Raw genomic sequence first — 27,797 nt, forward strand, 5'->3', positions numbered from 1 at the left:
AGACCATGGTGGGCTGCTCTGAGGCTGACCTGCACAAAGAGGGTTGAGCTCCAGGCTCAGACACCTCCTCTGTCTCTGTTTAATTTGCTACTACAGATGCAGTGATAGTGTCTCCTAGTGGCTGTATTCTTGAAGGAACAGACCCAAATCCAGACTTCACACCTGAAACTCCCACTCTTTAGAAGCATACAAAATACAAACACATCTCTAGGTTTTCAGAGTATTTAAATCAGTATCATTCAAATAAGTAAAATACGTAACTTAAATACTCAAGGTTTAATATCTGAGTAATAAAGCTGATTTAACATCTAAACCCTATCTCTAGGTTACACTAATCTGTGGTGTTTTTATTAAAAAAAACAACAAAAACCAACAAAACAAATCAGTAGCAAGGTATGCATTCTTTCCCTTTTGAACAGTAACACTGAAGTGAGAGATGAGAGCCATAATAAAACCACATGCAGCAAGGTGTTCAGGATTTTGCTCAAAGGTCTGAAGGCAGACATGGGCATCAATTGGATCAGAGTCAATCTCATTTAACCTTAAGGTTCTATCAAGACCCTGTAAAAGCAATGGAAATGCTGAAATGCTCTGCTATGGTAAATCTCCATAGATCAACCTACTGCATAGTGTGCCCTATGCCATACACCACAACCTGCAAATATAAACTAATGTTGTGGGATCTTTGAACCACAGTAAGCACTCATGAAAGGCAATGCCACTACAGGTAAGAAGGCCAAATCTCCCAGCAGCACCCTGCCTGCAGTCATAGCCAGCAGAGGACATTTAAACAGAGAACATAAACCCAAGAAACCCTTAACAGCATCAGTACTTGGTGCTAGCCCTTCCTCCTTGAATTAGCTATTTTCCGTTTTCAGCATGCACTAAACACCAAAAATCCACCTTAGTGATGAGATCTGTATCAGGGGATTTTGTGAAAGACAGACTTAACCATCAAGATAGAGACAGTGTATTTAACAGTCAGCCAAAACCTCACTAGCTGAAACTACAGTAAGACAGATTCAGGGGATGCATGGGTCTGATTTTGCCATGTTGTTGAACACTTCCTTTCTCCCTTTCTACCAGTTGAAGTTTCCCATTGTCCACCATCCTCCTGAAACAGAAAGAATTATGCCGCAAAATTCCAAACATGGATAAGTGTAACCTGACAAGACATTGAAAGAAAAGGAAATAACAACTGGAAAGGTGGAGACAAGGAAATCTTTCCTAGCAAAATCCAGCTTTTTACTTCTTAACCATGGAATACAGAATTACCTTCCTCTGTGTAAGTATGCCTTTTGTTGTCCGTCAAGTATCCTGCCACATCCCTGACATCCTCACTTTGGAGATTTTATGTAAGCTCCCCTGTTAGAGGAGAAATAACTCACTGCAAAAAATTACTGTGGTTGGAGTAGTTTTATCACCACAAAATAAAGCATTTACATATTTCTCATGTCGACTAACATATGTAGCTGAACATCTCAAGAGCCAATGACACAATACCTTTGTCCCCACCTCCAGCAGGTCTTTCTCCAATGTATCTGTGTGTGCCTGAGACACACTGCTCTGCTTGCAGCAATGGGCACTCTCTGCTACCGCTCTCACATTGTGCCACTGCCGGTGGAAAGCCTTCTTGAACAAGGTCCAGTCAATGTTCACTTTCCCTGATGATCCTTATGATGCCTCAGTTTGCTGACCTTTACACCAGAGTGAAAGCTAATCTCTATCCTCAGCTTTTTACTTGAGGGGAGAGAAAGATGACAATTCAGTTTTGGAAGAGGTTCTCACTGGTAAAAAGGGATTGACAAGTGAAATGCTTCCCACTTGACTTGTTTTCCATACCTCTTTCAGCTATCACCAGCTACTAGCTGAATCACATCAAATAACAGTTTCAGCTTGTCTTAATCCAGGTAAATTTCCTAAAAGGTTTGCAAGCAAGGCCTAAACCTTTTCTTTTCTCATCCTGACAATTTAGCTCTGTTCCGTAAGGAGAGCAAGAACATGCATCCACTGAAACCTTTTTGGTTTTGGCACTCTGATCTTTTTTAGCTCATGTGTTCATCCAACTTCTTTTAAAAGTACTTCTCTTTCTACACACATTTAAAAACTTCTTTCATCCAAAGTTGACACATTTCTCTACCACAGTCATCTCTTGTCATGTCTCCTTTTATTAAACCCTTGCAAAACAAATCCCACATTCTTCCACTGGTCCAAAACAAGCACAGACCTCTACAGTCACCTTATGTGGGAATACAAAGAGCAGGTGACTGCAGCACCCAGAGGAGAACGATAGTTGGAGTAATCCAAGGATACAGAAGGGACAGAGCTGCAACCCTATGGATGTAGGCTTGTTCTTCCATCTCTGAGCGTCTTCCTCATGGCTCTGATCATTTGTTGACAGTATCTAATTAAGTGATTTCATTGTCAGAGGAAATGCTGTATAGGGCAGGTTAAATTACTGGGCTGCTACCAAAACAAAAATGTATACATTTAGTGCAGAAATTCCATGCAAAGGCAAGGTAATAGCAAATGGTAAGTTTATTACTTCTGTCACAGTCCTGTGAAAAGTCAGAAGAGCCTTACAGATTTGCACTTTGTCAGTCCTTTTTCTAAAGCAACCAAAACTAATACTTTCTAACATTCCACTCCTCCCAAGCCAACTGCTTGGGGGCCACTGCACAGAGAGTCAGTTCCTTCTTCTGACCAGGTAACGGGACACTTGTGTGCACACTCTCCCAGACACGTGTTGGGTTATTTAAATCAACTCAGCAAGTCTTTCAACCTGAGACACAAAGGCAATATAAACTGAGCTCCCTTTTGCACTCTGTCCTCAAAGAGTCCTATCCAGAGCAGATCATGCTGATACAACATGACAACATCCAGGGATAAAGAGGAGGCTCACACTAAACGCAGTCTAATACTAGCTAGTGTTATAAGAGGGCAAGCAGAGATCAAAGAAACCTTTTCTTTTCTTTCCTACTATCAGTTACTCTATAAACTGAAGAAGCCCCCAACCCTATCAGAGAGCAACAAAGTGGCTGATTCTTGCAATCCTGGCATGGGTAGGGAGAACAGTTTCCTTCTGACAGACACTACCAGAGCTAAACTGTGTTAGCTTTTCTTTAAAGCTTCTTGTAGAACCCTTTGCCCTTCCCAGCATTTCTCTTGCTAGCACTGTAACGCATTTGGCACAGAACTACAAAATTGCACAACTCCTCAAGTGGAGAAGTTGGATTTGTTTGTTGCCTTTTTAAGGGATGGCTGGGAGGACAGGTCCTTGATTCTTTTTGAAATAATAATAATAATAATTATTATTATTATTATTACTACTACTATTATTACTATTCTATTTAGGAAACAGATTCCCCCTCTCTCTTGAGTTAACCATTCACTTGGACTCTTCTTTCAGGCAGGTGGTTTAAGCTTGATCTGCCCTCCAGGGGTTAAATAAAGAAGTGATGGGAGGAAAACCAAGACCTTTTCAGTGGCTCATATTTGAAATTCTTTCTCCCCTCTTCCTCTTCTATATGTGGCTAGTCTGCTTCTCGTTTCCTCTCGCTCCCTAATTATTCTGTTAGGGAATGGCGAGGGGCAAGGATTAACAATGAAGCAGATGACAGGAAACTGTTACCAAAAGAACAATGCCGGGCATCTCCCCCATCCTCCCGTTCCTCCCACCCAAGAGACGGTCCCCCTCACCCTTCTGTCGATGCCATGGTTCCGAAAACCCCCCTGTCTTCTCAAGAGTCCAAGGGATTAATTTGGACAGCAGGGCGCGACGGAGGTTGGCTCTTTGGTATAACCCTCGCTCACGTCTGGGAAGGAGCACGCAATTCCTTGTAATCCTGGGGGCTCCGCAGGGCTAGGATCCGGCAGCTCCGCTCCTCGGCTGTCCCCCACCCCGCCGTCCCAGAGCAGGCTGTCGGTGCCCCGCGGCCGCCCAGCAGTGGCCGGCGGGGCGAGGAGGCGCTGGCACCTGGGCTGCGATCCCCGGCGCCCTCCCTTCGCCGCGGGGAGCGTGTGCGTGTGTGCGCGGCTGAGAGCGGGAGGTGGGGGGCGACTTCACATCGGCGCGGCGCTGGCTGAGGCTGGATTGGAAGGTTTTAGCCCTCGAGCCGTGGATTTGCAGTCAATCCCTCTCTATTTTAGGCACGGGCTGACATCACGAGCCGTTGTTACTCCTATAAATCCCCCCCAACAGCTCCTTGGCAGCGGCGGGGGGGGCGGCGAGCCCCTCGCAGGGGGAGGGCCGGGCGCCGCCGACCGCGACCTGCCCCGCTCGGCGCGGCCGCCACCGCCTCCCCGGGGCAGGCTCGGCCCGCCGGGACTCCCGGGAGCCGGCCAGGAGGCGCGGGAAGGCGCGAACACCACAAACACGGACACACTCACTCCCGCTCTGGGTGTCCGGCTGTCCCCTCGCACCCCCAGGACAGCCGGCGAGCGGACGGCGCTCGGGCGGCAGCAGGGTCCCGCGGCTCGCCCGGCCGAGGGGCGCCTCCGCCTCCCCCTCCCCGCCTGCGCCCCCGCAGCCCCCGCACCTGCCCCGCTGCGCCGAGGCGGCAGCACCCTCCCGAGGGGCCCGGGCCGCCCTGCCCCTCCCAGCGCCGCGCTGTCCCACCGGGACGGCCGGGGCAGCCCCCGGCAGCACCGAGAGCCCCCTCCCCGCCCGCAGGGACGCGCAGGGCGCGGCCGCACGGGGCGGTGCTGCCCCCTGCCGGGGAGGTGCGGCCGGCGCGGCCCCACCTGCCGCCGGCGGCCCCGCGGGTTCGGCCCGGGCGCGATGGGGCTCGGCCGTGCCCCGCCCGGGCCCGGGGAGCGACCGCCATCCCGCCGGTGGCCGCAGCCTCTCCCTCGGGCCCGCCCCGCGTCCCTACCTGCACCGCCCGCCGCCGCCTCGCCCCGCAGCGCCGCCCCGCCCCGGCGGAGACGCCGCGGGTGTCCGCGGCTCGGTGGGCCCGAGGGTTGCCCAGACCGTGTTTGCAGCATAGGGCCCGAAGTTCTCGTCCTGTTCAATACCCGCACTCCTGTGCTGGGGCACAGGACGGTCATGGCACGCCGAGACGCTGCCACACACCTTCGCTCTGGTGGCCCCAGCCGAGGCTCTGCCTGCCGACCTCAGTGGTGCCTTTCCATCCAAGTCTGACCAACCTGATGTCCCGTTTCACAGGGAACAAACATTTCAGCCACAGCTTGTTTCCTCTGCACCAAGGAGATGGCACAGAGAGCCAGCGGCCACGCGGGAAGCTCCCCGGCACGATAAGGAGCCGTGAGGGTGCAGGGATTGCGCAGCTGAGCAACGCCGGCCTGACCATGCTCACCACTCCCGCTCCCCCAGGATGCCTTTCCTGCAACCAAGCCAATTCCAGTACTTGCCCTTAAAAATGGCAGAATGCAGCCTATGTGTAATCACAAGTCCTAATCAAATACACATTTTTTCTTGTAATCTTACCATGGACTTAGATTTTCATTGGAAACAGTTTACAAGGGCAATTCTACAAGAGTCACTGAAGGTGCCTGAAAAGACCTTGTTCTTCAATATGTCCATTTCCTTTCAGTGCTGTTTTTCAGCTAAGCACCCAGCCTTTTGCAAGTAATCTAATTCAGCCCAAAAAACATACAAAAGAAGAAGTATAAATCCACTGGAGCGAACAAGAATGCAGAGAGTGTTTTGCTCTCCCCTTTCCATAGCAATATCTTTATGGCCTTTCCAGAATCCACAGCTTTTTTTCCTTGGAAGGAAAATGAGTTGCTATCCATGTTGTGCTATTTCACACCCTTTCTCCAACAGATGGCACAAATCCTCACCTGTTTATAAATGGATGTTTGAAATAGTTTTACAACTTAAAAATAGAGCCTAGCAATCAAAGAGATTAGTGATTCCAACTCACAGGTTGCTTTTTTTTTCCAAATATTCATCCCTATTTTTCCTCATTTTTGGAATTAGATGCTAACCCCTGCACAGTTCTACTCAGGCTGTGAATATGAAACTATTGTGGGTAAGCCTGACAGAAAGGATGGGCAAGCTGACTTGTAATTCCTGGGAATACTAGACATGGGTACTGGTGTACATATGTTGATATGACTGCTCACTTGTACATGTAAATACATACGGCACGTAATAATAGAAATAAAACATCATGTCTACATTTAGAGGTAGCCAGATTTGAATCTAGGATTCAAACACTGAGGTCCAGAAGTAGAAGCAAATGCTGCAACCAAGTCCTCTTTCTATAAAGGACTATGGTAAAATCTTAATCCTGGGGTTGAGAGATGTCTGGCCATTTTCTTGCTTCTGTTTTCTTTGAAGAGCATCATGACTGTAAAAAGAAGGAAGGTTGAATGGTGCTGTGCCTGCACAGCTGTAGCAACCTCCTGAGATTTTAATTCCATGAATTCCTACAAGTTTCTCTTCAAGAATGTACTTTTGTGTGATATACAGCCAGTGAACAGCTATATTGTTGCTGCCCAAGCCCAGAAACTTTCAGCTATTCATTGCCAGATCTGTGAGTGATTTGAAGCCAAATGGGGATGGGATTCAACATTGAGGAGGAGTTAGAGGACTGGTAAATACTAGTCATGGCTGATCTTTAGTAAAACGAGAAGAGCGAGGGCTAAAGCTGTAATTAAAACAGACTTTTACAGATCGGTGTGGACTGGACCAATCCTAAAGGGAAAGAAAAACATTTAGGACCTCTTCTCTCTCAGTTATAACAGTGGAAAATGATAATGCTATGGAGAGCAATGCAGTCATAGTGTCATAACTGAGAAAAGAACTAGCTCATAGATCTTTATAATTTCTGTTTATCATTAGATAATTAAATTATTACTTAGAGTGTAGAGACTATCATTTAATGTAATCATGGGAGAGCTTTCTCATTTCATTCTTGGTCAATAGTGTTAGGAAGAAACACATGTTGACTTTCTGCAAGTTTGTGCTTCTCCAAAACTGACACCTAATTTCCTCTAACCCATGCTGTCAGTGGGAGAGTACCACACATTCACTGGCACATGTTCCTCCCAGCAGAGGAATGACATGCGTCATATTTTTCACGTGTAATTCAGAATTTTTGTTGCTGTCGTTGCCATGCAATTTGTCAGCCAAGCATAATCTCCTGGCAAGAGCAGACAGATAAACAAGATAAAGAGAAGCAATATACTTTGGTTGTAGCTTTTAAAGTATATGATTCAAGCAAAATTACCTGATCCCGTTGTCAGCAAAAACAAGAAAAGTGCAAAAGCATAAGACATTAAGTATTTTTGCTCAGTAAAGTAAAAAATAAATTACATGGAATGATGTCCAATACTAATTGTCCTAGTAGCAGCAATTTTCAGATTCATAAGTGAGTGGAAACTACTGAATGCTAAGAAACTCTTAACAAGATTTTACAGCATCAGAGAATCAAAGCTGAAATCAGACTTTCTAGCTTACAATTGCCATAGCCATGCAATAGGCTAGGCAGAACACAACTTCAGGATTGGAGTTCTTCTTGGCAAGAGTACTAAATCCTTTCATCAGATTCCCAGCCTTCACATCCAGCTATTGCTGTGAACTGGTTTGGGCACTGTAATTATTTGAAGGTTCTTCAAATTCCAGGTTGTCATATGGTCATATATAACTTATCAGGGAGTCATTATTGATGGGAGACAATCATTACTGTCTCTTCTCCCCAGCTTTTTTAGGGTTAATCCCTAGTCTTTAGCCATGACTGAATAGAGAATAGCAAATGATTTGGTGAAAGAGCAGTGACTAAGGACCATGAGGACACTCAAGTGTCTCCCCTGGACAACGTGCCCAATGGGAGAATCTTACCCTTTGGTGTCAAACAATTCAGCCTCAGTTCAAGAAAAACATCTTCACCCTGAAGAGCTACAGAGGAGTAGTTTTGCCACAAAGGTGTGGGAACTGATGGAAACTAGAAGTTTCCTGAGGCTTCTATAGTTCTTTGAAATCCAATTGGAAAAAAAGTATTTAGAATACATTTCATGTTTTCATCCATTTCGAATACAAGGTAGAAGAGAACTCCCCTTTACATTTCATTGTAGTGGCTCATGTACAATAGCAGCGCTGGATCTATTAAGAAAAAAAGAATCTTGTTATTTATATTGTCATTGAATTTTTTGCTAATTCTGCCTTTTAGAGTCCTGAAGTGTCCCAAGTGAGAGTCACGCGCAAACAGAAGGGGAAGTAGAGAGTTCCTAGAGTGTGACACAGACAAAGCAACAATGAATCTAAACAATGTCAGACATGAGTATGTAGGTTAAAAAAACAAACCACGGTTTATTTAAATGTGTAACTTACTTGGGAGGGAAAAAGATTACATTGTAATGGCAATACAGACAGCACATACTGTAACAAGCTCATCCATCTTAATGAATTCAGGCTACTCTTTCTAGACTCTTAATCCACTCAGTCACATAGATCTTTGGGAGAGGCTCACCATCAATTTCTCTAGGGGACTCCACACTACAGATTAATTTCAGACAGAGTTTACTGTCCTGTTTCTGTATGTCAGACTCAGGAGCATTGTCCTCCCACCAGGGGAGAAAGACCAAATATAGCAAAACTTCTCATGCACTAAGACCTTCTGTCCTGGGTTAAGTAAAAGTAGCCTGATGAAGTATCTGATCCTAGGACAACTTACCAGGCTGTCTACCTTAACCTTATCCCAAATATGTCTCATCACTGGGATGAGAAGCCTAAAACAGCAGAGACTGAGAGAGATATTATATTATAAAATGCCATTTCCAGACACAGATTTTTATTTCATGTTCCTCTCAATCCAGTCTTTGAAGGGAAGAGCTTTGGTGTAGCCACTGTAGAGTCCTAGGCTGCAAGTTTTATCATAACCCCAGCTCACTAATCCCATCAGGTGCCACCTTAGCTCAGAAGATGCTTTTCCTGGCAAAGTTATGGCTGCAATCCCACCAGTCTCAGCAGGGCAGATATTAGAAAAGGCTGTGTGGTCTTGTTTGGCACAGAACATACTATCAGTGATGCTGACTTGTATGCCATTATCCTCATACTGTTGCTCACACAACAGTGAATCCACCATCTGAACAGCTCCCATGCGGATTGTGTCATTCTTGTATCCAGGATCTTTAATGTCAGCCAATACCTTCCAACCAGTAACCATTATCTTTAAATCCTCTGTGGATGTCGTCAAGTCATGAGTAGATGACAAGCAAATGGGTTGAACACGACTGCTGATTCTGGCTTTGTCCAAGAGTTTTATGATAGCTATATCAGAATCAAGTAATATAGGATCGTAATTGGGATGCACTATGATGGCAGAAATCTGGGGAGGAAACAGAATCAGAAGAATTGTAGAGTTAACAGGAATGGCAAGTCAGCAGCACTCTTTCCATACTACTAAAATACATGTTAGTTTATTTTGCATACTTCTCCTCTATCCCTGCTTCTCCTCTGCCCTCACCTATGCTGTTCTTTCACCATGGTGTTCACTCAAATGAGAAACATGCAGAGACCGAGCATCTTCTGACTTGTTTTTTTTTTCCTTTGGCTTGGATTTCAGGACAGTTTTTATTGCATGAGACACTTCTTAATCAAAAGCAGTCAAGGACATTTTCAGCAAAATGGGGAGTTAACACGCAGTTCAAGTTTTCCCACTGTTTACTAAAAAGGTTTTACCTGCCATGTCACCTTCAGCCTGTAGATTTTGGATGGAGGAGGGGCTTTGAATTGAAATGCTACCTTACTGAAATTCAACTATCTTCCCACCAAAAAAGGATATAGTAATATGTTACATAATACTGGGGCCAAACCTTTACTGCTCATTTCCTTAATGAAATGCTACAAGAACAGAGAGGGTTCCTATAAGGAAATACTGTAAAAATATATATATATATATTCTTACAGGAAAAGTATGAAAAAGCTGAGATTAGAGAAAGAAACTGAAGCTAAAAAGGGGGGCAGGGGAGAAAGAATCAAATTAATTATGATTTCTTGGATAACATCCATTAATTAACTCATATACACACACACATACACACACACACAAAAGAGACACACATTCCCAAAGTTGCTATGTTTCTCCTCCTTTTAAGTTCAGCCTTTCTAGTTCTCAATCAAAAAAGTAAACCACTACATTAGCCCAAGGTGCTATTTTTGGAGCTGAAGTCAGACATAAACTTCTTTTGAATTTAGAGCTATACGGCCTTGGGGCTGAGGAGTGAAATGTGCTCATGGCATCAAAGCAGGATCTAGAGCACAAGTGTTTCCCTCATAAATTATGCTAATCAATTTTGACAGTAGCTGGCATCTCCTCTCCTTTTTTTTTGTGGCAATATCACTCAAGACATTATGGCTCACAGAACCTGAGCTATTTTCCTCATCTTCTCTGTTAGAGGGTGAATGTATGAATTGGACAACACTGAGGAATTTAATGAACTACAGCATGTGCCCTTCTTGTGTCATGGCTGTTCAGTCAATTGCCTCTCTAGATATGCATTTTGAAGAACAGCATGTAAAAGAGTTATATTGCTCGAAGTGTAAACTTTTTCTCCCCATACAAGACAGGTGGGATCAGTATCTATCTGTGCTCATCATTTTCCAGTCCCATCAGACTTACTCACCCGCAGGTTCTGGATGGTCTTTTCATCCCTGTCATCATCTCTGTAGAATTTCCCCAGAACCACCTTGAGCTCTGCTGTCTTGAGCACGACGGTCTTGCCCAGGTCGGTGACGCAGTGAGCTGCCACCACCACTGTGCGCTCATTCACCAGGGCCCCGCTGCAGATGAGGATCCAGGCCCCTTTCCGCAGACTGTTCTCCTTCACCCCGTTGGCCGTGCGATAGATTGCTGCTTGCCAGGGCCACCTGGTAGAGGTCATTATCTTCTGAAGTGTGATGTTTTCTGCCTTGCCACAGACTGAGGAAACATGAAACAAAAGTTAAGTAACAACTTTTCCCCACCAAAGAATCTGAATGTTACTCTTGATTCCTTCTTAGGATGTGCCAAAAGAAACTAAACTGCAATGACTAGCATGAGGGACAGTTGTCTAATTAACTTCTATATCTGACCTGCAAAATTATAGGAGTATTTTATATAGGTTTAAAAAAAAATAAATCAAATTTTCCATTATTTTCTGAATTCCTGAGTAAAGTAGGAATATGGATTTAGCACTTGAGCAGGTGAATTTTCACAACAACCTTATCGAGCTGCATTATAATGAGGTGACTGCATAAAGAAATGTAAAGAACATCCCTGATTCGTGTTTATCGTAAAACACCACAAAGCCAGCGTTGCACTAAACCTCACCCTAGGCAGCCACAAAGTACTTGTGAGGCCTCTCCTGACACTTATCTTTGCACATGCCTATGAGAACAGACTTGTCTTGCAACAAGAATGTTGAAGTAAATGCATCTAAATCATCAGTCATCCTGGGGAAAAGAAAAAGCTCTGCCTTGTTCTAGAAGCATGTCACCCAGGGTCAGACCTGGAGTAAAATCCCCTATATTAGAAAATGTTTATTTCCAGTGAAAGAGTTACATCATATGGTTGCATTTTTTAGTCTCCCTTAGGACACTTTTTTCCCTGGGATGTAGTGTGGGCATGTCCATAGTGAAAAACATTGAATGCAATACTTTTCAAAATACATGATATGATCTCAAAGTAAAACTACAAAACAAGAACAATAAAAATTTGTTTGTTGTTAAGATCTACTTTTCACAATACTGGGTTTTACCAAATCTTGTGATGTTCCTACCCTAACTTACTTTGTTCACTAGCTCTGGATAAGATTTTATCTGGACTTAGAGTTTGAAATATGAACGCTTCCTTAGCAGGGTTTGTTAAAGGAAGAGCCTCTTTAAAATTGCCGACTCTGCACTTTATTGCTTAAAGTTTGATGGTGGTGTCAGCTGTGTGCCAAAGTATACAGGAAAGTGTTTTCAAATCAGGAGAAAAACTCAGTAAACCTTTTGCTCAATGAAAGGGTAGAAATTAATGGTAAATTACAGTGCTGAAAGATCACTTTACCATCAACTGCACAAGTTCTACTGGTGGATGAAATGACACATATATCCTTCAAGCTTTATCGCTTCTTTCTCCCAGCTGGAAGCATAGGCAGCCTACACTTCTGGGACTCCCTAAATATCTAAGATGAATACACATTATGTTCCCTCATCCACCCAAGAGATATGTGCATTTTTTTTTCCCTTGGAGACTCACTTGGAATGCACACAGGGGCTCTCCCACTCCATTTTCCTGTCTTCAGACAAGTCCTCCTGCTGCTACCCAGGCGGCGGTAGAAAGGAGAAACGCATTCATACTGGAGCTGAGTGTGCAGGTGCTGGTACCCTGGGGGCAGTTCTCCAAATGGCAGTGCTGGCTTCTTGGTTGGGTAGATTTGAAGCTTTTGCTTGCTGAATGCAGAAGAGTAAAGTTGGTGCAAAGGTGTTTCTCTGTTTCAAGGCACAAAGAACACAATAATTATAATATTATAAAAGCAATCATTACCGTAACTTTATCACCAGTTGTGTTAAGTATCATTTAAAAAGCATATGAAGTTTGATTGTGAAAGAATAAGGCAAAAATATCATTCCAGCAGAGTTTAGCAATGCTCCCATTTACATATATATATATACACATATATAAATACACATATGTTTATACATTTTCTCTTTGTGTCTCTTTTTTTTTTCATTTTACAGTTTCTGAATTGCAACCAGTTGTCTCTGAATGTGGAACAGTTTTTGCCATTCACAAAAGGACTGAGATACCATTTTTAAATAAAGAAATTACACCTGAAGTAATTGCTGTAATTAATTCTCACTAGGGAGGAGTTAGGCACATCTTTTCTCTAGTGAACTTTTTAATAGGCAGTATTAGGAATTGACTCAGATTAAATCATGTTGCTAAAGTTGCTTGGTTTAGCAATTAATGGAGATAATTGCCTCACCACAGAGATTTCATAATTTCATAATCACTAAGCTTCCATTTAGAAATTGTACTGATTAGCTGAAACATGGCATAATAATTAAAAATAAATATATGCACCAGCCTAGATATGATCCATAAGCTTGACTACAGTCATACTTAAATTTTTATCCCTTAGAATGTGTCCCTTGCTCTAATGCTTAAAAGCCCATATCCAAAAAAACCTATTTATATCTGAAAAATTCAGCAGGAAATTAGTTTCCCTTGAGATATCTGGTACTGCCTGCATCCAGAAAAGACATAATTTTTCTTTTTCTCATGACAATTCCATTTTTATCACAGAGAGACACAGACACCTCCATCATACCCAATCTGTGAGACAATACTTAACAGGAAAGTAAAATTACTAAGAACAAGAGCAACAGCAAGTTTCTTGTATTTTGGAAGGAGGATGAGAGCTGCTGTGGTCATGCTTAGACTGCCAGGGTCCCATTCCAAACTCACATGTGACTTGCAATATTGCACAATCCAAACTTTGCCTCACTATTGACCTATGAAATGGAGATTCTACTTCAAGGGATTAAAAACAGTCCAAAAACATGAGATGGCATCATCTCATGGCATCTTGTGGATGTGGGGGCATGTACGTGCCCTCACACAGCTGGTGTTAATATCTGAAACATTTAGCATAAAAAGATCTGTATTCAAGTGAATTGAGAAATTTAAGCAAGAAAAATCTCCTAATGGCTACTAAAGCCTCATGTTGGCCTCTCAGGGACATCTCTACAGTCAGACATCACAGACCTGGAGAGTGGGAGAGTGCTTGGGAAGTGCATGCTTGCCTTGTTCCTAAAACCTTCTCTAGATATCTGCTACTGGCTGTTGCCAGAGACAGGATATGGCTTGATCTGGACCTTTATTCTGACCTGATATGACTGTTCTTAAGACCAAAGATGAGGACAGCTCTTGCACTGCATCTAAAATTAAATGAGTCATGTACTGCAAAAATAACCCTGAAATGAGAAATTACTACTTGGACAAAAATGAACCTGAACATAACTAATTCAGATTGGGTTTATTTCAGGAAATCATCAGAAGAGTAAGCCCAGGAAGGTTCTGATCTTTCATTTCTTCCTCCCTTCCTACTCTACTTCCTCCTCTCCCTCATGCCCACACTCAACCCAATCTCATAGTGCTTTGGATGGCGAAACTTACCGGGAGCAGATTACATTACATTGTTCCCTTCTCTCCTTTTGCTCTCCCCGCACATTTTTTCACTAAGATGGCACATGTTCATATTTTAACACACATCATTAGCCCAAGGAACTGTTCTCAGACTGTTCTCATAGTCTGTCACAAGCTTGAAAGCAGAATTCCAGCATCACCCTGTAGTTTGCACATCTCTATCTGTGCATTTCTTCCTGGCTGCCTCCAGCAGCTTCAACCTGTTCTTAATCAGACCTCCCCTCCCAGCAGCTCTCATTGCTTGGTTATCAGTGCATTTGTAGGAATCGCTGCTCAGGCAGGCTAAATACACAGAGTGAAAAGGAGAGGAAGGAAAAAGAAATCACATTTTTTCTTTAAACTATAGTTGAGATATTGCATTCTCACCTTGACTGAACCTGCATTGGAAGCACTTTCTGTCTCACCAGGTCAGAGATCTTTGGCTCTCTGCAGGCTAGAAAAAATATAATGTTGCACAGTACTTTTTCACATTCACAGCTCAAGTGCTATGGTTCATACACATTTCCAACCTTTCCTCTCACTAGCTATAGTGGACTGGATTAAGAAAAGAGGCAGTTAAGTTACATGCATTAAAATAAAGACAGACCCTAAAGTCTAAAGCCTTGGAAGAATAGTTCTCCACAGTTCGCAAGATCTGTCCCATTTACAACAGCGGAAGCTACGGAACACTTTCTGCACTGGCACTTTCAGACATGGAGGAGGATTTTTCCATCAGTGTGTCTGAATGCCAGATTTACACCACTACGGCTGATGGGTTTGTATCTGAGCAAACTTTAGAAATAATGGAATTATATACAAAAATACTTAATTTCTATCTGTGTAGCCCCACACAGCTAATCCCAGTGACTTGGCATACAGAGAAAGGATGTTATGGACTTCTAAGAGTCTGTGTACTCATGGAAGGAACTGGAGACTGATTCAGGGGAACACCTCAGAGTTACCTGAACAGGCATAAAATAACAGAAGGGAGATCCAGGATTTCTAGTTTTGTATTTGTTTACTTTTAGAATAGGATAAAATATTCAGGTTTATCAGTTCAAATAACTCTCCCTCCTGCTGCACAGAGTGGAAGAAAAGAAATCCTGCAGGATGGATTTTATCTGTATGCCTGAAAACTTGTATTCTGTGTGATTTAAAAATATTTAGTTCTTTGTGATTACTATATACATTAACCGTGGGGCCTCTGGTGGTCTAGTGGTTAGAGTGCCTGACTCTCACCACTGCGACCCGGGTTCGATTCCCGGCCCCCTGGGCAGGTGGAGCTCGTCAGCCTCGGTAGGCAATCCACCTAGGAGAAGGTCACTCTAAACAAACCTACATCCTGGGGACCTCACTGCCACTGTCCAAGCTTTGCTCGGCCCCGGCAGATGAACCTCAGGACTAAAGGGTGGGCTCAGTTCAGCGCACGCTGTGTCTCACCTAAAAAATCCACTGCGCAGGCTGGAAGGGTTAATGACCTTTCCCAAAATCTTCGCTCGCGAAGACTGGCCATTATACATTAACCGTTATGTCACTATCACAGTAAACATCAATAAAGATGCTTTTTACAGATGATTATACTCTTCAGGGGGAGAATATTTTCATCTAAAATTTCTAATAAAGAAAATTCCCCAGGAGACAGATGCATTTCCTTATATTATCATTACTTCAATTTTCAAAAAATCCATTAAAATATGTGTCAAACGATTGCTTTGATAAAATGAATTTGGCAGTTCTACAGCCCAAATTCATTGATTCATTGATTGATTCATTCATGGATTTATAAACAGTTATAATAGCTCCAGGACAATAGCATAATTCCCTTTGTAGCAAAGGATTTAAAGGTGTGATTCAGTGTTTTAATGAATACAGGTAGTTTAAGCATGTCCTCAAGTGGTTTTCTGAACCAAATCTTCAAGGCAATCTACAGCCTTGACCTTTTACACTCATGACTGGTCCCATTGTCTTAAAAGGATTGTGAGAGGAGAGTTGTTCCCTATGTCAGCAACTGATTGTTGTCAACTGTCTCATGAGACAATCATTTCATTCTATTTCAATTCCCTGCTGATTTTCTTTGATTTTGATCTTATGCAAATTTGATCCTAGAATAGGGGTAATAAGGGTTTTAGGGAACATTCCTTTCCCAGTTTAAAGATGGAATCTTCTGGAATCATTGGCATCTTCTCTGTCTGAGTATAGCAGCCAGTAGGGCTCACAAACTACCTATCTCAGTATCAGGTATCAGTCAGACAGCTTATTCTTAGAAAAATGATTGTTTGGTGAGTGCAAATTATATTAAACAAAATCCAGTAAAACCATAGCAGCTGGTGTGAGTTGTGGTAAAAAAGTTTGTAAACTACCTTTTATGCAGATTGGTTGCTTCCCTGACCATTCTCCATCGTCTTGGCAGGTCCTCTGTTCATTCCCACTAAGAACATATGAGTTGTTACAAAAGAAAGCAATGACTGTGCCAATTTTTGCATAGCGTCCATTCAAGAGCCCAGTGTCTTCTACTACTCTTCTGTAGCCATTGAGTGGGCCACCGGGATCTGAGCAGTTTTTTTCATCTAGAACTAATGATAGGGGAAAAAGATAGTAACCATTTTATCACGTTCACTATGTTATTTTCACCCATCAAATTGCTTGGCATTTCATTCTCATGTTACTAAACAATCTACAGTTTATTAAAGATGCCTTTTCAAGACCATTCTGGGATCCCTGTCTTTGAAAATATCAAATATTAAAGAAGAAATTATAATATAGAGATGTCTGTTTATAATACATACTTTAGTCTTCACAAAAGGATAAGATTCTTAAATTGTTAAAAATTCTCAAATTGTTAAAACTATAAGAAGTAGCTGACAATACTGAAAAAAACACTTGACTTTACATGGTGCTAATATCCCACTAACATTAACAAGGCAACTTTAATAACATAAAAGGCTATACTTTTATATTTGCAGGAAATAGGCCCTTGTCATTCATTTCCCTCTTCTGTGCATTCAATATTTCACTGGACTTGGATAATAAAACTAGACTACTTTATTTTACTTTTATGTTTGCATGCATGCAAATGTATGCATTTTGTTTTCTTAGCACTGAGAGATCTCAATAATCCAGGGAAATATGGGAATTGAAAGAGAATATATATATATGTATTTATTGATACTAAAAAGTAAATATGGAAAGCCTACTCATGCTATGTTCAGCCTATAAAACCTCTTTTACTTCCTCCTTCCCAGTATTTTCCCCTTCTTTTTAATTCTTGTTGTGTTTGGGTTTGGGTTTTTCCTCTCAATAAAGTTAATTTTTTGGCCTAAATCTTGGATTGACTATTTGATGCTAGTAGATGTTTTTCCCTGTATTTTTAACTCTGCTCTTTCTATTTAGCATGTGACAAGGTACTATTTTTTCCCTTTGGATTTCATCTCAGTTTTCTTGTCAGGACGACAGTAACGTGCAATTCTGTTTAACTTGTCTGCCTGATGTCTCCTTGCATGATAACCAGCAAACATCCAGTTTAGACAGCTGGTGTTGGTGGTGCTCTGCTGACAGAGGGCCGAAGACTGAGACAGATCAACTGACCCGAAAGGACCTTTTCATATCATTGCTTCAGACTTGACTGCCTGCTGAGCCTCACTTCACAAAAGCACCAACATATAACAAAGCACTTAGACATTTATTTAAATCACTTTGAAATCAACACAATTACAGTGCAAAGGTATGGCCTTGTCCTGTCCCCATATCCTCATGCCACCAGACAAAGCCCAACTCAGCAAAGCATCTAAACACACAGGTAACCCTAACAATGCAAGTCTAATGAAGAGCATATGCTTTTAACATTGAGTAAATTCAAGCTAAGCATATATTTCTGTGTTTTATGGGGTTTAGTACATGCTCAAAGCTATATATGTACCTAAATACTTTTCCACAAGTTCTATTCAGTAAACAATGAGTACGTTTGAACTTCCTCTCAACCAGGAGAAAGGGAAAAGCAGAGCCCTGTCTCCTTTTAATTTGGCTCCCTTTTCCTTCTTTGTACCTCACAGGCTCTCTCACTTGTGAACAGCAAGTGAATGGTAACTTGATAGCAGCTAAAGACTACAGGGAATCCACCACAGTATAATGCTTTATTTGCAAGTTGCTTTCTGCACTGATGGCTAGCCTAGAGGCATCATCTGATGAGTGGAGTACAGGTTTCCAAATGTACCAAAAGGTTGACCAAATAGGTCAGTTAAGACCTTCTCTTATTTCAGTAATTTGAAGAGTAATTGTCTTCTTCCCTAAGCTCACATTTATGACCTTTTTGATAGATTAAAAACAAAGAGAAAACATCTGGGAAGGAGAAACCCAAATTACATCGCCTAGCACTTCAGTAACAGCCAAGTCTAGAGACAGATCTTTCTATAGATCTTTAGCCAGGAACATTATGCAGCAGGGACTTAGCATGATCCTGACATTACATTCACTGCAACTGGAGACATTCTCTCTAGATGGAAGAATGCTTAGTGCTTGCTCTTTCAGATGAACTTGTATACAGATCTTTTCCAACACTCTCCCTCAAATTTACATTGTTTGACATAACACACTTGTAAAAGCATTTTTTCAATTGATACAAATTATTTGGAATATGGAAATGAAATTGTGCCATACAAATCAACTAAAGAAAAATTAAAAGTCTCTTTGGATGAGAAGAAGGGGCTTGGAATTTCATAGGTATATCAGTGTGAATGGTAGTCATGCCATCTTGCACAGTCAGAATGAATGGAAGTTTCTTTTTTATCCATTTTTCTCTAGGATGGGAATTCTGTTGAAATAAGGGTCTAGCCTTCACAGAGTAAGCCCCTAGTAACCTCCACAGAGTGCACCAGATTTCTGCAGAGAAGGTGTCATGGATACATAATAATGGAAATAACTATTCATTGTTACACAATGTCCCTCACTTGGCTTTGGTCCTAGACATTTTCAATCTGTGTATAAAAAGGATATATGCCTAAAGTCTTTGAGGATATTAGTTTTCAGTCAATTGATGTTTCAGTCAGACCTTTATGTAAGAAAGTCTTGCAGGCTTGGGTTCCAGCAGAGTAAAATAAAAATTCCTACTGCTTCTTAAAGACAGGAAGACAAAAGAACATGTTAAGTCACAGATCTACCAAATTTCAAGTGAGATTTGAATAGTCTAGTTTCATGGGCATACATTGGCCAAAGTATTTCATAAGAATTAAAACTTAAAATGACCTTACCACATTCAGGATGATGTGATGACCAAATCCCATCAAGCTGACAGTAGGCAACACGGCTGCCTTTTAAGCTGTAACCCGCGTTGCACTTGAAGTGAACCTGGGCCCCGTATTTAAAGTCATCTCCTTCCACAATACCATGAGCGGGAGCACCTGGAGTCCTACACATCACCACTGACAGTTCAGATATTTCAAAAAAATCCACTTTATTACAAAAACAGGACTGTGTTAGGATGATTCTATATTTAGAACATTGAAAAAACAACTAAAATGGACACAGGAGTAAAAATGAAAAGCCTGGTATATGTTGATCTTTAGAAAGCTGTTTAGGTGTCAGTTCTACATACACTTATATAAATGTCACTTTTCAAAGCCTATATAGATCCATTTGTTTCAATGGGATTGCTCAGAAGTGTGACGTGATCATGTGCATGTGTTTGAATCATTAGGGATCATTTTTTCAAAATATTAGTACTTGAAACACTTTCTATCTTAAAAGTGGTTTTGAATGGACTACTATGCCTGGTCAAGAAAAAATGTAGATCCTTAAAAACCTTATACTAAAATTCTTTCAAATTCTTTACATTTTTATAGAGATTTGCAGATAACATTGCTGAAATAGTAAAGCATCATTATTTGTATAGACCAAAAATTAGCATAATTACATTAAAAAGGAACCTTGATATTTACTAAACTGGAATATTTACCCTTTCCACAGGGTTTGCTCTATTGGGGAAATACGGATGATGGTCTATATATAACTACTGCAAGTAGTAAATATTAGATTAGGCATCATAAGCAAGATTTCTCTGACAGCATCAAACCAACCATACTAAATCAGAACAAAAGTCCACCCAGCACAGAAACCCGTCCACTTGTGGTAAAGAGTAGATTTGAAGGAAGGAATATAAAAATAGAACAAGCACATAGGATACTTTCCTGGCATATTCTGTCAGCATTCAGAAGTCTGAGGCTCAAGGTCTAGAAGAACTAAAATGGTATTTTTGGTATAACATACCCTGGTGATATTTTTTTAACATTTATTTGTCTTAGTGTTTTCTAAACTCAGCTACATACTTGGTGGCCACAATATCTTGTAGTAATGAGTTCTACAGATTAAGGGCTGCGTGAAAATTGCACTGCCTTCTTTAGTTTTGTTTCTAGCCTGACACCTGATAATTTTATTTGATGCTGTAATTTCTTTGTTATAGAGACAGAGAATGTCCATGCCCTATTAACTTTCTCCAAGTCACTTTTAAAGACCAATTTCCTGTATGTAGAAATTACATATGTGTATTTCTGTAGGTAGAATTCACAGCAATGTAGGAAACACATGATTTATTATACACAGTTATCCATCTCTTTGTCTCTCTTTGCCTGGGTCATTCATTGTGAAAAACTGCATGAGAAAGGATTCAGTGCAACACTTAGATATGCATATAGGTTTTTTACCTAGGACCTGTAATACTCCACTGAAGATACATAGATGAATGCTAAAGAGATCAATCCCTACTTTACGCTTTTAGAATTTGATTTTTTCTGTTTTGCCTCATAGCTAATTGCTTGCTAACCTGAAGCCAAATTTCAATCCTTACACTTTCAGAGAAAAAACTTTTCTAAGGCCTCTGCCCTGTAATCCTTACACAGAGCACACACAAATACATCTGTTTATATGGATTGTGGACCATTCAAATATTCACATAAGGAAGACATCAAAAAATGAATTGGAAGAATCATTTGTGCACTAGTGAGCACAAGTCTTGGCAAGAAAAACTGTCTAATGTTTAAGCATTAGAAATGGGCCTGGATTCAGTGCTCCTAATGAAAACACATCCCGTTAGGAGAGCTCAGCGTTTCCTCTTGGCTCCAAGTGTTTGGCATCAGTATCATTGTCAGCAAAAGAATAATGATAAAAATTCAACAGAATTTATTTCTAGCCCTTGACATTTCTCATGTAAAATATAGACACATATACATGCATATATAGGTGGATATGTGTATACACAAGCAGATAGATAAATGAAAGGGAAACAATGGGAACATAGATTTTCTAGGTGTTTTAAATTCTCAGAACACTTATCTTTGCAGTCATGATCTTTGTGTTCCCAGTCACTCCCTCCATATCTTTCTCTGTGCAGCAATCCATTTCCCTGCATTTATGTTTCTCTCTTTCAATGTAAAGTCACACTGAGCTTGTTAAATGAGAAAATTAGATGAAACATCTGTTTCATCACTCAGAGTTCTATTTTTTATCATAAATACAGGTTTTCTGTTTTGCATGTGGTCCAGTTCAACTCTGCAAAACAACTTTTGTATTCTATGTCCATCCTGGAAAATTTTCACAAAGCCACACTTACTTATAAGTATCTGTTCTTGTTCAGTCTCCTAACTCATTAAGCTATTTCATTTCTAGTCCTTTTGATTTGTTCTGTTGTCACACTTTCTTTAGATCCTCTGTGCACATGTGAGCCAGCTGGAACAGCTCTGGTTTAATTTATTATATAAATTCAGTGTTTCCTACACAGGTTAATTTAGTACTGAACTGTGGCCTAGAACAGAGGATATGGAGGCAGAAGGTCAGGAGATCTAATCATAGCTAAAAAACTGTGGCCATAGCTGGGTTGCTTCATCTGCTGTATCTGACAAATGAGAGCACCCCTTTCATCATAGGGATGTCACAAGCATTAGCTCATAGCCACTTATGTTACAGAGCCACTGCAGGGTTCCTCTGATGGCAAAACAGTTTAGTATTATTAATAGATGTGTCCCTTTTGTTACCCATGCCTTTAGCTACTGCTTGTCCATTCTCTTGTAACATAGAGTCTTCTCTCATCTTCTGTCCTTTTCTTTAAAATTTGCCACTAGAGGCACAGCCACTCCATTTATTTTGTTAAGTTCAGATAATCTTGTTAAGTTCCTTTGTTCTCTCTACCAGTTAAATGTGTTTTTGAATCTTGGGGTGTTCTCTGCATTTCAGTACCACAGCTGAGCTCTCTGTTTTCAGTGATTTTATCTAGCCTGAAAGATTCATACAGTTACTCTAGTACTTGCTTCTACTGCTTTGGTTTGAGCTCTATAGGTTTTTTTCCCTCTTCAGTTTGACTTGCCTTTTATCCCTTTCATGTAGTACGCTTCAGGCATCTCTTCTGCACCTTTTCCCTTTACAGACAATGGAGTTTTGAACAGTTATTATGAAGGGAATCCTAGCCCGTGTGCTTCATCCAAGTTCATCTTATCTTTTTGTGGATAGCTTCCCATCAAGACTGTGGTTTTGACTGGCTCTTATATCTTTCAGAATGTGCAGTGTATTCCACTGAATTTTAGGACAGCCTCCTTTGTTTGAGATATTTTATTGAAGTCTTTCAACATTCTCTTCTGGTGTAAGACTACATCCAATTCTCCCAACAGACATTTCTCAGAAGTCAAAAAAAAGGAAAGAACATTTTGTAAATGTCATTCATACCTATCTTTGCCCTTACCCTTTGGATACATATTAGCCATAAAATCCAACCACCTGAGCTGACCCACTTCTCTTCAGTTTCTAAGCTTTCTAAGGTATTCGATTAATTTCAGATTCCCTTGCCTAGGCAGGATGGGTCTGATCCTGCCATCTACTGAGTACTTCTGAGTATCACTCCAGAGAGGGCAGGATTCCCCTCATAGCCCTCACTCACCCACAGCCATCCCCATCCCACTTTTATCCATCCCGAGCTATACCTGTGCCTGGTCTAGCCTGACTGCTACAGCACAGACAGGGCTGGAAGCTGCTTGGACAGCACTTCCTTGGGAAGCAGGTGGTGGGGCTCTCCAGCAGCACTCCATGAGCTTGAACCATTCCTAGGCCACTAGTTAGACTGCCCTGCTCCACATGTAAAACAAAGAAACAAACAGTCAAAAAACATTCCTACTGCCCTGTGACTCTGGCTTCCTACCTTTGAGGCAATTTAGACGTGTCGTTTATCCTCTGTTTTGCTACAGCACTACTTGTTCATAGCAAAATGAGAGGAGTAGGAAAATCTGTCTTGATAACCCATGGGAGGACTTTTCTCAATGACACAGCAGTGGTTAAAGAAAGAACTGGCATCCAGAGATCTTATCCTACCTAAAGGCCTTATCAACATTTCCCTAGTGTTAGTGCAATGCCCTCTGAATAGCAGTCACTGCCTAACTTTTCCATGTGCTTTGCAAAGCAGACAGAGGAAGAAGCAGAAGACAAGGTAGAGAACTTCAGGCAGAATTATGCATGAAATGTACCGTGAATTCAACAATACTTACCCCAAAATGTAAGTTTGAGACAGCCCTACCAAAACTGAATTAAAAGCGTCAGGATTTCAGGTTGCAGGGCTCAATCCCTGAACTTTCCTGTCAGACCAAAGCCACTAGGAACCCAGAAAATGGACCAGGTGTCTACAAAATTCTACTATGATGTGGCAATGGACAGCCAAATATGAAAGACATTCATTCAAGGTCTGCCAAAAAATATCTGAGCAACCCAGAGACTCCATGAGGGTCAGGCTGATCCCATTCCTCCTGCCGGGATGTCATCAGACCTATTAAGATTCTGGTGAATTTATATCTAGAAAGCAATAGGAAAATGAGAGAGGTTTCAGGGAAAGGTGAAATTAATGTTAGGGAAGTGTAATCTTGAGAGTGACTAAGAGCTAAGAATGACCACCCTGGTCATGGAAAAGTTAAAAACTGCAATAATCAAAAAGCTAAAAATAGAAAGGATGCATTAAAATGTTTACAGGAAGACAAAGAGGTATATTCAGGTAGGATAAAATGAAACACAAGGTAATTCTTACTCAAGAAAAAGTCTCCTTGACAAATGTTAGAAAAGCATAATAGGTTGTAAGTGGAAATTATATGAGCCTCATCATTTGAAAACTGAAACTCCACGTAAAAAAAATAGACTTTGGAGAGAACAGGGTGACACTAGCAAATGCATTATGAATGGAGATAGTTCTGTTTGTTTGTTTTAATTTTTCCATATTTTGCTACACAGCGTTGTTCCTGGGAAGTTCTACAATTAAACTATACAGGCATATAGGTAGCCCTTGTCACTTTAGGGTTTGAGGTGAGTTTTGGCTTGATACAGCTCCATATAGTTCATAAGACAGCAAAGTAGGAAGATATATGATAAGGTGGTTACACATGCCTCTGGCAGAAATGCTCAGTTGTGGCAGCCCAGTTGTCAGATATTAAAAACCAGAGCTGCCTCAAGTGTCTATATCACAAACTCACACATTCCTGATAAAACTTATTGTGCTTCTTGCCTCTTACTTTGGTGTCTTGGGAAAAAGAAAACGATTTCTGTACCATATGAAACATTAAAATGCCTCCACATTTCTCAGATAACTTTCCTCAATATGAGGAAAACTTGACTAGAAGAACAGTAAGTTCCTGAATTTTTAAGTAAAATATTCCATTATTAATAATAACAGTGCAAATACTTCTTCCTTTTAAATTATGTGTAAGAGACATTCCTCAGATTTGAATTATGTGCCATTTAGAAATAGTTTTCAAGCTAATTTTATCACCAGTGAGATAAATTAGATGATCTCTTGAGCTACACTTTTCTCTCTTCAATGTCCTTCAAATCCTGCCTGATGGAATTATCATTTGCTTTTGTCCCAGGATCCCTTCAATAAATGAACACTATTTTTTTCTGCTGCCTTCCTCTCACCCACTTTGTTAAATAATATATATTCCCCCTCACACATATCATTTATTATCTCTAAATTCTGCACAACCTTTCAATAATATATTGCATGCCTGAATTAAATCTCATTTCTCATTGCCGGTGCTAATAAAAGGTTTATATTTCTCTTTTTGTCTCTCCCTGAAATATTAGGTGCAAGAGCTTGTAACTGTATGGAGTTTTGTTCTTAAGTTGCTTACAAAACTTTTTAATATGGCTCCTGCTAAAGAAATTTATCTTGTTGCATATTTTCAATCAGAGTTTGGATTTTAGGCTGACTTGTGCTGATGTATATAGCATATTTTGCCTATGTAGTATAGCTCTGTTGAGCATTTTTTATAGAATCATACAATCATAGAATCATAGAATGGTTAGGGTTGGAAGAGACTTTAAAGATCATCTAGTTCCCTGGCATTGGACAGGGAACCTTCCACTAGACCAGGTTGCTCAAAGCTCCATCCAGTCTGACCTTGAATACTTCAAGGGATGAGGCAACCACAACCTCTCTGGGCAACTTCTTCCAGTGTCTCACCACCCTCATGGTAATGAATTACTTCCTGATATTTAATCTAAATCCACCTTCCTTCTACTTAAAGCCTCATCCTATCACTACATGCCCTTGTGAAAAGTCCCTCTGTGGCTCTCTCGTAGCCCCCCTTTAGGTACTGGAGGTCTGCTATAAGGTCTCCCCAGAGCCTTCTCTTCTCTGAGCTGAACAACCCCAGCTCTCTCAGCCTGTCTCCAGAGGAGAGATGCTCCATCCCTCTGATTCTCTTCGGGGCCATCCTCTGGACTCTTTCCAAGAGGTCCACTTCCTTCTTGTGTTGGGGGCCCCACAACTTTTGTAGGTACTTGTAACACTGCTTTTGCATAAGGTCTGTTGGCGTGCTCAGTGGAGGCCAAACACTGAAAATGGTCACAGAAACTGCACTTGTAACAAGTAGGGGAATAGAGCAACTTCTGCTGTAACAAATCCTAGCATATTTCCTCTGCAGAAAAAGAGTTATGGACTTGCTTTGGAACCCCTGGTGCCACCATCCTAGCCAAACCATCTAATGGCTGTCAGAGAAAGCCCGATAGACACTGAAACTGAAGAAATTTAAATAACTATCCCAAGAGACAGGAATTTTGTCTGGAGGAAGCCAAAATGACATTCTGTTTCAAGTGAATGCTACCATGACCCTGCATGCTGCTAAAAGTCACAGCAGTTGCCAAGCCAGAAAAACACCTGCACAGGGATCCTGAGCATCAGGATTTTGGATGTGAACTTCAGGGTTTCTTGGCTTTACAGCAGTGGCCAGCATGTTCTCTGGAGCCAGAGGACCTGGAAGCCCTAGAAACATGGCTCCAAGATGCTGTTGCTAGAGGGAGCACAATAGGCAGAGTATGTGGAAGTGACTTTTTTTTTTCTCTCTAGGGAAATACAAATTAAATAAGAATACAGCAGAAAATACAAAGTTCTGCTATGAAACTATTCCAACAGAAAACTCCTAGCCAGCTCCACCTACATACATTTCATAGAGCTCACTGATATTGGCAAAGGCTGCCTACAGCCAAGCCTGCTGAAGTCAATAGTGATAAATCCCATCATGTTTGACTTTTGGACTGCAAGTCTGATTTGACCAAATTCTTTTTGTTGGTTTAAGTTTTGTTTAGAAGGCAAGTCTGATGACATGACTACCTGAGTATCATTATATAACAGTAATCTCTGTTTTTTCCAATGTTTTTTATGAAATTAGCATCTGTCTGCATTTTACTGCTGGGGAAGTGATAGCATTGAGATATCAAATGATTTATCTGAAGGTAAACACTGAGTAAGTGCCAATGCTAACAGTCCTGTCATCTCCTGATATTCTTACTACATTTATATTTAAACTGACTCGACTTTGTGTGGCATTAAATAGTCTTACCATTTAGGAATCTACACTTTATTCTCAGCAGCAGTGTTTTGTTCAAAGGTGATGAAGCCATATGGGAGCAGATAGTTCAGTATGTCTGAACATAAAGCACATGAGTTAAAGAGGGACCCAGCCACCAGAAGCTTAGCAGCTACTGCTGGGTATTGTGATGCTCTTTTCAAAGTCCCATAGGGGACTTTTCTGAATTCAGACTTACAGAATTTGTTGTCTTCACTCGTAACAGAGCTTATTTCCTAATCCTAGTCCATGAGCTCTGTCAGTCCATGTAAATCTCTGATACCATTTATCCCTGTGCTGATCCCTTCTCTCCGCAGCATGATTCCACTAGGTGAGGACCCCCAGGTTCTCACAGGGTTTGCTATCAGAAAAGAACCGACATGGGGGAGGACTCAGATGGTTCTCCTGAGACATCCTCCTTCTGCAGCTTGGCATAGCAGCCCAGAGACAGTTAATGCCTAACACATAAACCCACAGAGACTAACTTTAGCCAAAAGCATAAGGACCTTGGCTGTCAAATTATTTTTAGAATAGCTGTATCCTCTAGGAAAGAATGAGGTGAAAGATTCCTGGAGGCCATGGCTCAAAGTGCTCAGAATTGCTTTTCTATTGCTTCTCATAAGCAATGTGCAGGGCTTTCAAACCAGCATCCGAGTTTGGCAATGGATTTGATAAAATAGTCCACATTGGGAGGCATCAGGCCATTCTGCCATCCTGAGGCAGTGCAGTGTGGCTCTGCACTCTTCTGTGCTCAGGCCTGACAAACCTGCATTTGTTAGGTCACACACACACAGACAGGAACCCTGACTCCAGACTT

The 27,797-nt window shown here is 41.4% G+C and overlaps 2 protein-coding genes across 4 annotated transcripts in view; both read right to left on the minus strand.

Moving 5' to 3' along the window:
- SLC1A2 (solute carrier family 1 member 2) overlaps nt 1-4,114 on the minus strand; it is an 89,684-nt gene extending 85,570 nt beyond the window's left edge. The window contains exon 1 of one of the 2 annotated variants that reach the window (XM_064657754.1): nt 3,700-4,114. In XM_064657754.1, coding sequence (XP_064513824.1) covers nt 3,700-3,716 — 17 coding nt within the window. In that variant the 5' untranslated portion in view covers nt 3,717-4,114. Of the gene's footprint in view, nt 1-1,503; nt 1,525-3,699 lie in introns of those variants that run through there. The other variant, XM_064657757.1, reaches the window with a different exon arrangement.
- A 4,140-nt stretch (nt 4,115-8,254) lies between these two features.
- PAMR1 (peptidase domain containing associated with muscle regeneration 1) overlaps nt 8,255-27,797 on the minus strand; it is a 60,662-nt gene continuing 41,119 nt past the window's right edge. The window contains exons 7-12 of one of the 2 annotated variants that reach the window (XM_064657740.1): nt 19,367-19,537; nt 16,484-16,696; nt 14,511-14,577; nt 12,192-12,424; nt 10,594-10,889; nt 8,255-9,296 (exon numbers count right to left, since the gene is read on the minus strand). In XM_064657740.1, coding sequence (XP_064513810.1) covers nt 8,760-9,296; nt 10,594-10,889; nt 12,192-12,424; nt 14,511-14,577; nt 16,484-16,696; nt 19,367-19,537 — 1,517 coding nt within the window. In that variant the 3' untranslated portion in view covers nt 8,255-8,759. The remainder of the gene's footprint in view (nt 9,297-10,593; nt 10,890-12,191; nt 12,425-14,510; nt 14,578-16,483; nt 16,697-19,366; nt 19,538-27,797) is intronic. The other variant, XM_064657741.1, reaches the window with a different exon arrangement.

This window comes from Pseudopipra pipra, chromosome 6, assembly GCF_036250125.1.
Source record: "Pseudopipra pipra isolate bDixPip1 chromosome 6, bDixPip1.hap1, whole genome shotgun sequence".
Classification (NCBI taxonomy): domain Eukaryota; kingdom Metazoa; phylum Chordata; class Aves; order Passeriformes; family Pipridae; genus Pseudopipra; species Pseudopipra pipra.